The following is a 13,796-nucleotide window of genomic DNA, read 5'->3' on the forward strand; positions in this document are numbered from 1 at the left end:
CTCTGTTGTGCTGTCCTGCATAGGAGCAGACCCTGAGTTCTAACACTTTCACCTCACACTGTGAATGTCAATGATTTATTCTGTAAGCTTGCTTAACAGCACGTCGTCTTGCTATTCATGCTTAACTCAAAGTCACTAGGCCAAAGTCCTTCAGGTGATTCCAAACAATTTTTGCAAAATCTGCAAAAGAAAATAATCTTCAAGCCCACTTACTGGCATACACACGTTTCCAGAGCACACTGGAAAATCTGGATACATACAGTTGACCAGAAATTTTTTCTGTACACCTAAGGTCATAACTCCAAAGTATTCTGTTTCTAGCTTTAAACACCTTTGCACCTAAACAGACACTCCTGCCATAGCGGGATGCTTAACGCATGCTGATAAACAAACGAAAGTCTCAGATACATGCTGAAGGAAGCGTAAAAGAAAACAGGTAGACTGCTCTGCACTTTACAAGAGAGGATCAGAAAAATACATTCCTACTGCTACTTAATGGCCAAAATTACCATCTGAGAGACTGTTAAGAAAATTAGGGCAGGAGGGAACCTGTAGAGCTAGCATAGATGTTTCAAAAGATGCATTAGTGAATAATGCATGTGTAATATATGTGCAAATACAACAGCCACCTTTTAGTAAAAAAAGATATTTTAACTCATTAGAAAGGATCTCCCACATGGCAAATGGTAAAACACAGTGTATGTATCATCAGATTATTTACAGAATTCCATACGCAAGAAAAAGTTTTCCGCTTGACCACACTTCTGAAATGCTCTTAATTATTGGTGGCAAGGGATGAAAAGGAAAAAGCCTGACTCTGTTTGCATGACTGACAATTACAAAAAAGTCTTTTGGTCAGTTGAGCAAATGCGATCTGGAGTCACTGACACATAAATGTGAAGTCTCCCAGGGAGAAGCGTTACTTTTCAAAATAAAGTCATGCTTTGAATTCTGGGAGAAGCAAAATGTAGACAATGCATCTTCTAATTCAAATGTATTCTAAAAACCTACTGAGTGTTACTGCAACATCAGCCTATTGCAATTAGAAGACACAACCTATTCTTGCACAAACCAGGTATGGAACCGTGCATCTGGAAGCACGTGTTCAAAGACTGTGCACTGAGAGCGTACCACTGACAGAAAGCTCCCAACTGAAAGAACTCCCCTAAAACAACATACTGCTTTCAGCCAATTCTCAACTCATGTCACAAATGGTTGACCCCACCAAATACTGCTAACTGAGATCTACTCTCCAAATGACAGCTGCTCTCTAGGTTGTCTTAGTGATTCAGGCAGCACCTGAAAGTAAGGTCTGGTTTCTGCCAGAGTCTCTCTCAGCTCAAAGGGACATGCTGTTGTCTTTCAAAATACTGAACTGATTCTTTAAATCACTGTACAAGAGAGGAGGAGGATTTATGAGGAAGGTGAATCCAGCACTAGTCCCTTTCACTTCCTAATTTAACACCAAATTCAGCATAACAGCACCCATGTAGCAATCCTTACAGCAGAAGTTACTCAGAGCAAACAGCAGTCATCATATATTTGTACAGGAGTTGGTGCTTCCTCCCATTGTCATGAGGAATTGAAAAGCACCCCACTGGAGAATTTTGAGCAATTGGTCAAACGTTAGATACAGCAAAGAGAACATACAGAAATCCCTTCAAAAGCAGCAAGAGAGACACCGCTGAGATCCCAACTCTCACACCAAAGGTGACACCCCCCGGGCAGCGATTCATGCTTATTTGGTTGAGTAGTCAATCAATTAGGAATCAATTATAAGGTCTCTTATGAGTAACAGCTAGCTATGTTTGCTGTGCACGCACACTAAACGTAGTAAAAGAGTTTCAGTCTTTGCCTCCGTCCGTACAGTTCAGTTAATGGTCCCATTATAAAACAACCTCCCGTTGTAAAAAATCCCGTCAGCTCATACCAGAATGATTCTGCCATTGCTGTGCTTCAGCTGCACAGAGATCTTCACTGTAAGACACTGGGGAAGAGACCCATGAAGACAGAATATTCCCCCAAGACACTGCTGAAACCTTAAACAGATGAGTGCTGTGTTATTTCGTGCCCGTTGTTACCAGGTTAACCTTTCACCTGCAGGACTCTGTGCTTCCATTTGCCCAACTGGTGATAAGCTGGAAATGAAATCACTTTGACAGCTATAAAAGGTCAGTTGTAGAAACAACATATTTGTTTTAGCTCAGTACCTTACCTATTCATTGCCGTATTAGTGCATCCACAAAGAAAACATCAGATTCCTCATTGCAGCGCAACACTGATGATACCTATGAGCAAGATGCTAAGCACAGGAACCCACCTCTTACCACAGTACTTGTGAAATTAGATCCTCCAGCTGCAAGAACAGAATCTGGAGATGATTATACAAAACTCCTGGGGATGCACTCAGGACATCTGAAATACAGAGGGAAGGCAAGCTGCTGTTTGCAAGCACTTGTAAGTAAATGGAATCTTACAGTACTGTGAATGGTACAATCAGGCATTAATGTACGGCAAACTCTGCTACTGGCAATGATGCATCACCCTTTCACTCACAGAAAACTTGACCTCCACTCTATCTGTAAGACCTCGCAGAATGCTCATGTCAAGATTTACTGGGGTTTGTCATGCTTCGTGAAGGCATGGCATTAAGTATGATGTCTTGAAGTCGTCAGCCTCCCTACTGATCTTAACAGCACAGATGAACGTGAGGCAGTGCTGAAGAGAATTAAGATCTGTCAGTAACTGGTTGTTACCTGAAATACACAGTTGACTTTCCAGTATCAGGATTTTTCTCCCCCACACAGCAACAAATGTAAATTATTTGGCACATCCCCAAAATAACAATTTCTCATCTCAACCAAACCTCGTATATCGCTATCATAAAGATTTTCTGTTACTCTTACACACGAGAATACTCGCACACATTTCAGAAAAGAGAATCTTCGTAAAGTTACATGGATTTTATGACTAAATTGGGGACGGTTAGTAACTTCCCAAATGGAAAAGCCACCAGCAAGTTAGGCTTGTGGTCCCAAATGTGCAGGCCTTTGAACAGTGACACAGACATCTTTCCCACAGAAATATGCTTGTATATTAAAAAGGAAAAAAACCCCATGATCTGCAGTCAAGGGTCCTTACAGGATGTTGTGCTGTAACTCCAGCATATGGCAACGAATCAAACATTTTCAGCTATACTAGTTTAAAGGATATTCCAATTACCCTCATTACCACTGACCTTTTACTAACACACAGAGTGCTGACCTGAGCTAGGGTTGAATAATCCCCTGCCGCAGGCCAAAGAATATTTAACAAAAAGATAACCAATGGCACATGTATTCTTTCCAGGCATGGTTTATTGAAAACACACCAAATTGTTACCCTACATACCTGGTTTCTAACAAGCATTCTACTTGTCTGCATTATGGAAAGATCCTATAATAATAATACATTCTGTCACGGTAACATTTGTTCTATGAAAAGCATAATCCACCTTTTTTTTCCTCTCCATACTTGTAAAATCAAACCATTCAGTTTATAGTACAGTGTAAATACAATGCAAAATCCCACCAGTCTAAACTACAGAGAGGATGTTGAGCAGTATTACAGAAAACACATTGTTGATTTTTTTTTTTTATTCTCCTACCATGAAAATTTTAAGGCACATGATAGTTACAAACACATTAGCTACTAATTACCAGTAAGCTTTTTAGTCTAGTTATTTTGTTTTTCTGAACAGTAAGAACCAGATTGGCAGGCCTTGTAGTATCTGCGCTATCTTCCTCCTCACCTTGGACTTCAGAACATCCTGCCCTGATGTAAAACTTAAGACAGAAAAAAAAAGGTTCATAATACCTTTCCCTTAAATGCACTAGATTAGTTACTGTACCAATAAATCAGATGATTTCTCTGTCAAAGATAAAGAAATACCAGATTCTAGGGGCATCAAAACAAAGAAATTTTGCAAGAAACTATGCCTATATAAACACCTTCAAAAACTGTGAGAGCACCACTCCACCTCAACAGCACAAAAACGCTGGCTGAAGTTATTGACACACTGTAGTTTTCACTGAGCGGGCAGACAGCGGAAGAGGCTATACCACTCCAGTGTGCCCATTTGGCTTCTGAAGGTTTGCTTACTCGAAGGATTTAACATGTGCGCCTCTCTCACAGGCAGCTGAGCCAATATGCTCAACTTTAAGGCAAGTAACAGAAGGTAACTCACCACCTTCAACCTCACGAACTGCTCTAGGAGTGAAAACGGCTTTGCCCAGCGTAAGTCTTGCATGCTAGAAATCATCACTGAGATCTGCTCCTCAGAGCTGGCAAGAACTTTAACTACTCTGCTGTAAGAAGCATGCCACCCCCTGCTTTCTTGATGTGTCACTTGCAACAAGCCAGCTCCTAGTCCCCAGGTCAGTCCCTTTTGTGATGTCTTGGCAATACAGACAGGATTTGCTTTCCTGACACAGAGGCACTCAGAATCGGCATGTCTGAGTGCACAAGAGGAGAACTAGGATAGGCAGGTGTTTTGCACAGAAGACACTGAAGATCAGGACCTATGGCTGCCCAAGCTGTGCTCTGAGGAGCATTTCAAGCTGGCAACACATCTTGAGTTGTCAAGTTACACTTATGGCCAAGTTGCTACTTAACTCCAAGACAGAATGTCCTACAGCCTTGCCTTTCCACTCTTGGATTCTGCAAACAGACAGACCAACCTCAGAAACTGTAAGCACAATTGCTCTCACACTCAACAACCAAACTTGATGCTTCTCCAGGGCAGTCTTGACACACTTGTTTTTTTTTTTTTAAGTAAAACCAAACCTCCACGGCTTACTGAAGATGCCTGGGAGATGTGCAAGCCACCTCCCTGGGAAGAAAGTTCTGCAGTAATTGCACGCCATCAGAAGTTGCCCTCTCCCCTGTTATCTCAGCCCTCACTGGGCCATCAAATTTCCTCCTCCTCTTTAGCAGGAGTCTTGCAACACCATCGCTTCCTTCCACAACCATCCCTCCCACTAGAATTCCTGCAGGTAGAAATTTCTCTTCTGCCCCAGCCCTTTGCAGGCAGATTCCCTCCAGTTTTCACAGTGGAGCCAACAAGAAAAGAGGAGGTCACATACCTGAGCCCTGAAAAGCACTGCCTGCCTTTTAGCAGGAGACTCTAGACCCTACTGCAGCTTTAGTCACACACACTGCCACTTTCCCTTCTTTACATACAGTTCCTGCAGCCAAAATACAACAATTACAGGTTCATCCACCCACTTCCCAGAACAGCTCAAACAGCCAGTCACACTTGCGCCAACAAGGGGAGAGGTGAGGGCAGGTGTGGGCACACATCCCACCCGCCAGCTTCTGGCCATAGGTGAAAAGGACATTAAATCACCAGACCTGGTTCAAAGTGTCTTGCTTTGGACTTCAGCTGGTGGGCTAATACAAGGCGACAGTCTCACACGCAAGTCACCCCCAATCCATTTTCTTTCCTCAACATCCAAACAACAGTTTGTTAAGAAAAAAAAACACAGTAATGTAAATGATGGGTTATTGCTACATACTCGGGAATTAGTCGTTATTTTAAGACATGGGAAGAGCAGGGGTAAGACGTGTGATTCCCAGGGGAAGTCTTGGCCCATAGACTTGGTATTTCTTCTTGACGTACCATCCTTCACTTTTCTGCAGCAATAAACCAGGTCATCAGCTCACACCTACGCTGGCTGCCATGAACACTTACCCCCAGGAAAACAAGGAACAGTTTGCTGCAATGCCACTTAGCCTGACACGGAGGTTTGCTCATCACAGGATGCAGCGTAAATACAAAGAGGATTTTGGGGAAAAGCGGGATAGGGCCTGACTGCCTCTCAAACAGTCCTCAGTGTTTTTAGCCCACTAATGACAGAGACCCAAGTAGATTCCAATCCAGATTTTGAGTGTCCCGGTAGGGCCCCACTGAGACCCATGGGATGTCTGGGATAGGAGGTCATGGACGTAATTGGCCCCTAGTCACTTCACTTCCCCATTCCTGCATTTTTTTCTGTTAACCTCTTGCTGGCTTTAAAATATCTGTACAATAACTAAATCACAAAGTTTTAGCAGAGACTCCTTTCAACAGTCAGGTTTTTATTTTAAGTGAACTTTTGCTCAGACTCCTTTGGTAAGTATATGGTTTGAAGTAGATCAGGGACAGACTGACAGCACGGCCCTTCTCTTACACTGTTCTAATCAGCTACAAAGCAGGTTCCATTGCTAATCACTGAACGTTTTTAAAAAAATCCTTTCATATACAAAAAGAATACACCAAGTACATAACCAAAAGTGATATAAAACTCTTCTGTGTAGCTTGGTTAAAAGGGTCTCCGCGTATTGGCAGAACAAGTATGAAAAGAGCACCATTGATATAATATACAGTCAGACTATGTATCTGGTTTCATTGCCACACTTTATGTCTGCACACAGAGAGACACTGCCCCGACACAGATAATCACAGATGTATCTCTGCTTCCCTTGATCCGCTGAGCATCTTTGGCCCAATAGGACTCTCCTGCAGGTGAAAAAACAAATCTTTGCTATCTTAATTTGCTCCAAGCAACTTCACCTTCCCCAGGATCCAGAAGTGACCACTGCAACGTACGTGGAAGATGAGGGTCAAAAAGGGAGGGTGTGAAGGAGCACATGTATCATCCAAATCACTGACAGCCTCTGGCATCAGTCTTTTTCCCTGAATCAACAAATGCTTCCCTCTCCTGCAAACTACTTTACATGGTTTTGTTAACCTGTCCTCTGCACAACAATATATATATATAGATATATAGATTTATTTATTTATATATATGTATTCATGTCAAATTTTTAATATACTCAAGAAGATACAAAGCTCTTGGTACTTGCCTTTTTTTTTTTTTTAAAGTTTTTCATTTTTTTTTTACAAAAATTTAAGATGTTTACTATTACAGTAATATTTTGGGGGAGGTGAGGTTGTTGGATATTTCCCCTTTTTAATTACAAAGGAAACGGCAGGCACTGAAAACCGGAAATGATGTTTGCTAGATTCAAAAATGTGCTTTCCTGTCACACCGTTTTTAGGAGCTTGTTTAAAGCTAAATGTGGCAATCAAAGAACAGTGGCAACCAAATAAATCAGCAAAAGTCCTCCGAGGCTACTAGTGAGACATTTGCTTCCTATTCTCATCTGCTGCCCTCCCTTGACCAATGCCTGGAGAAAATCAGCGATCTGAAGTAATTTAGTTCACGGCATTGCCAGATACCATATATGCAGAGGACGTTCTCATGAGGTAAAAATTCCCCCTTACACAAAGCAGGCCTTGGCATCTTAGAGGAGAACCATTGCACATGGGTGATTTTCGCACCAACTGAAATATGTAATCTCAAAACAAAACCAAAGGAACACAGAAATCACAATGATGATTCAAAAAACACCAAGCCAGTTCTCTTTCTGGCGTTTCTCATCAGGATCGATAGCCCAAAGCAAACACGGATCCAACAGTGACCAATTTACCATCAAACAGAAGTGACAGACCCATCTAAAATTTATAGTGTGTTCAAAATAAGACATCCTGCGAAAAAGCTCCTATTTTCTTCCAATGTGTTAACAGCTATGGGAAAACAAATTATTAACCATCTTCAATGCAACACTAGTACATTTAGAATGTAAAAGCTCCTTATTGCAATCTTTGAGAACAAGAAAATAAGAAGCCAGCCAACTCCAATTCTCATATTTCTGAACCAGGGACACTGAAACCTTCAATAACCTGCTTTTCAGTATGTGGAAATAAAAACAGAGCCATTACGTAATTCAAAAGGCAGAAGTATCGTACATCAGATTATAATGATAATATAGCACTGTGATTGATATAGCTTACTCTAAAAGCAGATTATACAGCTTGCATCAATTTTGTCATCCACTCTCCAGTTCATTTGACCAGCGTTTAAGAGTTTTTGTTCTGCATTTTGTCCCTTCATTGAAATCCAATAAACCCACTCAACATTCCTGCAGTTTCTGTGGAAATAATAGAGAAAATCTAAACATTTTTCAAAAACCCTTTAAAAATGTTAGATTCACAGTTCAAAAGAAATCCCCCAAAACATACAACAAAACAATGAGCCCCAAACCAGAAAGTGCTATTATCTTCATGGCTACACCTACGATATTATTTCAAATATTCTGCAGTTTCTCTTTCACTTGTGAAGCTGTCGTCTTTGCTGCTACATAACCTTCACTTCTCACACTTGGCACCATCCGCATGTAAGAGTCACCTAAGAATGTGGCCATCTAGACGGAAGCTTGGGTTCTCTTTTCTTGCTTGCTTGCTTTCTTCTTGCAGGAGTGGGAGGGAGGAGAAGGTGGTGGCTATTTCTGACGGGAATGTAACGGAGATAAAAAGCAAACTGTCTCGCTGTAAGGCATGGTGCTCCGGGGTTGGCAATGGCAGTCAGTTGTGTTTTCTCCTAGAATCTGCAGCCTGGTCGGTGATGCAGCGCCCTCCAAAATGGCAGTGGTGACTGATGAAATCCTCTGTGTCGATTCAATGTTTGTTTCTCCCCCTCAGTTAAAAATAATGTGGTTGGACTCTAGCCCTGCAAAATAAAGTCACAGCTGATTAATACCAGCAAGTAACGTGACCTTGGTGATCTCCATCACCCAGTGGTAGGACACTGACTGGAAATGCCAACCTATCCCCACTACACGGGTTCCTTGAAGGGTATGAATGTGAGAAAACGAGCAGAGACTTCTGTACCCCACCTGTCAGCCTTCACTGCTCAGAGTGCGGGAGTGAAGCATATGGGCACTACACACATATATCTATCCCTGCCCTTCGGCTGGGCCAACAAGGCTGACCATGCAGTGCCGACCAGCTGTGGGAAGCCAACGGTGCCAGGGCCTGCTGTGTGGCTACGTAAGAGAGTACCTGGCAGTGGTGAAAGCCTGCTCCGGGCAGGTGCTTCCGACCCAGGAACAGAAACAATCTGCAAGCACTTGGGCACTTATACTAGACTCTTAAATGAAGAAGGGGGGGGGGGAGAAATAATCCACCGCCACCCAAAACCATACAGGACTCTTCCACTAATGCAAGTGTTTTCCGTGTAGAATTATGGGAGTGAATGATGTTTTGGAATTTGGGCCTTTAAGGCCTACTGTCCACTCTGATGGGGAAGTTGCCCAGTGCCTTCAAACAGTCACTACGATTTTCCTTTAGTCATAGCCAGGGGCACAAAACCTGCTCTTCCAAACGTAGCATCACATCTGATGGAGTGCCAGAAGGTACAACCAGGGCAGAGGGCAGAGAGCTGTCTAGCAAGACAGCAGGAGACAGACTAGCAGTGGCAGAAGCAAAGAAAGGCCAGTGACATTACCGAGGAACTTGGCACATGGCAAAGGCAGAGAATTAGAAAGCGACAAAAAGGCACCTTTCTTCAGCGACAGAAAGAAAAAAAAGAGGAATTCAGAAGTGGGAGTTGTGGGTCAACGTTTATTGTGCAACCAAAATCATCTCTCCTTGCAAAGTAACTTGTGTACAGCCAGCAGCTTTCCTGCAGATGGGCAGAGCTGTGTAATTCATGGGAGCCTGAGGGGACGTCCATAAATAGTCAAGGATATGCTTTTCCTTAAGTCTCAGGCTAATCCTTACAATGAGCATAGAGGGGAAAGAAATGTTTGGAAGCAAGAACACACTAATCAAATTCATTCCCGTGGCCTAACAGCAGAAATCTTTCACATTTCAGCTGACAACCAATCATTCACAATATTAATTTCCTGTCTGGCGATTTGACAGGCTATTTTTTAATCAAACAGTGGTGTTTGATTGCATTTCATTAAGGATACACTGAATAATATAAACACCACTTTTTTTCAAATGCATGTTCATTTGTCTGAAAGGACCCAGTTAGCGGTTAGCCTTGAAGAGATTCCACAGCGATACAGATCATGCATGAGACAAGTTAATTACTAGCACCAATTACCATTAAAAGGACCTACCATGCATGCAAATTAGACCCAGGAGTCAACAGGCTGGGGTTTAATGTCACGGGCATCCACCAGATTCACCGAAGCCCTGTTACTCCTGTTAATGTTTTTCCTATTTGTGTCATTCTGCAGCACAGGGTGAGGAGTTAAAGGCAAAACAGAGCGGATTAATCAAACAAAACCACCAAACAAGTCAGCTTAAAGGACCACAAGGGAAAATTAGTGTCAGAGAAAGAAACAAGATCAGCAAAGGCACAATACTGACAAAAGCATATGCAACAGCCAAAAGGCTGCACTTCCCTGCCATCATTATTCACAGTTCTCATCCACTCTTGAGCCTCAGAGCCAGGGTTATCGAACAGTTCACAAGCCAGAAGACCCCACAGATATATTTCTGTTTCAGAGCATAGGAAGAAAGAGGAGTAGCAACTGCTCAGCTCTGCCCATCTGAGGGCACGGCAGCGCATACCTTGGAGGCATACAACGGGCTGAATTCAGGTTACCCTCTGTCCTTAAAACCAAGAGGCTGCACAGCCTATGAGAGACACATCGTTGATGTGAAATGTTTCTTCTCTTTTTCTTGTGAAAGCAAAGCAGCTACTCACTGAACTCTGGGTTGTGCTTCACTTCAGACATACACTGCAGTTTGCACTGCTTGATGTGATTTTGAGGGTTGTATTGGACTACTTTAATGACTATTGAGTGGTAAAAATAACAAGTATTTGTTAATTTTCCTGCCTTAGCCTATTTTCCTTAGAAGGACATTTTCTGTCAAGCACCTATTGATCAACATTCTTAAGTCACTTTGTGGATCCATCCCCACTGCATCCTAGGAAAATGTATTAGAACTGTGATGAGGGAACTAGAAGCTGTACTTCACTGACACTGGTTCAAGCAGGGCCATCTCTTGCCACACTGGAGCAGGGGGCCACATTGCGTGACTTGAGTAATCAGCTCAGTTTCATCACTTTCAAAAACAAATGAAAGAGCACAACCACCTCTATCAAAAAGTCCAGCTGGGCAGCCTGGGTGCAGCTATACCCAGAGCTGGCAAACCGAAGAGAGTGATCTGTGCCTAAAAGAAGTCTGGCTGGATTGAAGCCATTCTCCAGGGTGTACCCTCACGGAAAGACAGGACACAGCAGGAAATGCATGACCAGGCAAGTTAATATAGGCAGACTGATGCAGCAGGACATCTTCCTAATTCATGATCTATGGAAATACTTTTCTCCAAATCACATTTTTTATTTCCCTGGTTCAGTAATAGTGGGGTCTCCTTTCAGCTGACTGAAGTTTAATTGTTTCCACTGAACACGAATCACCTGGATTTTCTGATATTATTAGCAATGTGCTGAAGGTTATTAAGGACAGCGTTCTGCAGACTAACAACAGTGTTTCCTACCACTGGCTCTTGTTTCACTGAATCCTCCTCAAAATTACTTCCCCAGGGGAAAACACAAACTTGTTTTGATGCCAGGGAGAACTGACGGCCACAGCATTAAATGACTTTTAAAAAGGTCTGCTGAAAAGGCATAGCAGTGCAACAGAAATTACACAGAGCTTACTAAGTCACATTTGCACACAACCCACAATAAAGTGCTCTGTGAAGCAAGATTTTTTTTTTTTTTTTTAAATTAGAAAGTGGTCTGAATTTGTTTTTAGAAAGTACACACAATTATGCGTGTGTCTCCCTCCATCTCCTTAGCCCATGCCCATAGTCCACTGTCAGGACTGTGAACTGGGGAAACGAATACCGTTCACCACACTGCTGTGCACAGACACACAAGCTCACGCCTACTTCTCGTTCTGAAAACAATGAAGCAGTGTGACGGTCTGAAGTGACTATTCTCAGAACGAAGTCTGAGCACATTTATACACTTTAGGGCTAGGGAATGCTGCCTGGACGAGGGTGACAGAACAAACACTTTCTGTTTTTACAGCCTCATCCATTTACAAGAATACAGTGATTGCCTGCATTTGCTCCTGCACTGGAAAGCAGCATTTTGTTTTTATTTCTAGTTAGCCAAGTGCCAAGTTACAAAAGGATGCCTTTAGAGAGAAAAAAAAAAAAGGCAGCCCTTTACAGCCCCCTGGTGAGTAACTGCCCTGTATTTCTGGCTGAGGACACCAGGCTTCCTTTCTTTTCACGGCACTAACTAGCATTCAGCAGTAAGAGGAAGCTCACTTTTAAAGGTTCTTTCTCCGAGGCATCCCCCGTGTTATCAGTGGTCTTGTATTTGCGCTCCTTGTCCCGGTGATCAATGGTGGAGTACCCATCTGAGGAGAAATAACAAGACAGTCAGGCATGAAGCACAAACAAAAGCAAAACCAGAGCTGAGGCTAGCAGAATTCTTCAGCAAAGAAACAGGAAAATAAACGTCACAACCCAAAGATGTTGGCAGCCTGCTTTTCACACTTGCTCCAGCTCTGAAATGTCATTTTTACCAGCTTAAAACTAAAAAGAAACCCCCTCTTTTTGTATCACCGCCAGATGCTGGCACTCATTAGCAAGCAGCACCGTTTTCATCCCAGCCTGCTGCAATTTTTAGTGTGCCCAAGGAAAGCAGCAAGTTGTCATCTTGTGCCCTGTGGCTAATTAGCTCCAAATTCAGCCCAAATCTTGTGTTCCTCGCTTAGCAGCCTGATTAATCGGCTGCGTTCATTCCCTGAATGCTCTGCAGCATGTCCCCGCTCTTCCTGAGCGTGACTACTAGCAGGACATGACAATAATTTGGAACAGTCCCTTTCACAGCACTGAGAAAAAGGGCCTGTGGAGTTGGAAGAAATCTCGATGCAAACCCGGCTGTGCTTGGGCTGTCTTTCATTACAGAGTAGCACCTGTTGGTGCCTTTTTCTCCTGACAACTAAGAAACAATATGAAAGCATGATGAACACAAGGAAGAAAAGTGCAAGAGGGTTTTATAAAGAAATGGCTCTAATTATTTCAGAACCCTTGCTTGGAATCCTTGTCAGCCAATGCAAATCTTATTTTCCTGATGCATCAGATTTCCCTCATTATCAGTGACAAACAGAGCCTCTCCCGCTCTGCTTTGACGGCATTGTAATCTGGAGTAAATGGCACTCAAATTTACAGCTCCCTGTACGCTTTTGTTTTCCCTTGTGTAACTGAAGGATCATTAATGTTTTCATGTCCTGACAAACTGGGTTCTTAGAATATCAGAAAAACGTTTTACATAAACTACCAAAATGCTCCTCTCTCAGTTTATTACTTGTCTGCAATAGGTCATTAAGAAAAAGTTAACTCATGCTTTTTGTGGGGTTCCAGTGGCACGAAGAGGCACTGTTGGCCCACATGGCAAAAGCACCTGCAGCTACAGCGACCTGCACCAAACACAGGCGCAGAGCAGGGCCCTAAATGCGGTTTATGCTGGCCACAGCCAGGTTAAGTTTTAAGAGAGCTGTAGTTTTACCGTGCACCTTATGAATCACAGTGCACACAGACCTGTAACAAGCACCTGAAGCAGCATATATTTATGACATCATCCAGAGTGACAGATTATTTAACCATGCTGCCGAAAAATAATGAAAGAATTTTGGAGTTATACATAGTACACAGATCTTAAAGCATGAAAATAATTGCTACACAGAGCTTTATTTGCAATTTTTTGTTGACAATAACATCCTTGGCTATTCCTTTCCAAAAAGAAAAACCCTAAAGCCTGCCAGCTTCATCCTCCTACCCAGCCAACATTTGTGGAGGAACGCATGACCAATTCTCTTTCACTCGTTCTCTTTCAAATGACAGGCATGAATACTGCTAATAAGTCATATCCTAATCTAAAGATTCATCATTTGTT

General features: G+C 42.6%; 1 protein-coding gene across 17 annotated transcripts in view; it reads right to left on the reverse strand.

The window, feature by feature from the left end:
* Nucleotides 1-3,338: 3,338 nt before the first annotated feature.
* Nucleotides 3,339-13,796, reverse strand: part of ARVCF (ARVCF delta catenin family member) — a 300,745-nt gene continuing 290,287 nt past the window's right edge. For 16 of the 17 annotated variants that reach the window (XM_075434691.1, XM_075434687.1, XM_075434698.1 and 13 more), the window contains 3 exons: nucleotides 12,164-12,255; nucleotides 9,991-10,104; nucleotides 3,339-8,591 (listed from right to left, as the gene is read on the reverse strand). In XM_075434691.1, the coding sequence (XP_075290806.1) occupies nucleotides 10,003-10,104; nucleotides 12,164-12,255 (194 nt within the window). In that variant the 3' untranslated portion in view covers nucleotides 3,339-8,591; nucleotides 9,991-10,002. The remainder of the gene's footprint in view (nucleotides 8,592-9,990; nucleotides 10,105-12,163; nucleotides 12,256-13,796) is intronic. The other variant, XM_075434695.1, reaches the window with a different exon arrangement.

This window comes from Opisthocomus hoazin, chromosome 13, assembly GCF_030867145.1.
Source record: "Opisthocomus hoazin isolate bOpiHoa1 chromosome 13, bOpiHoa1.hap1, whole genome shotgun sequence".
NCBI classification, from domain to species: Eukaryota; Metazoa; Chordata; class Aves; order Opisthocomiformes; family Opisthocomidae; genus Opisthocomus; species Opisthocomus hoazin.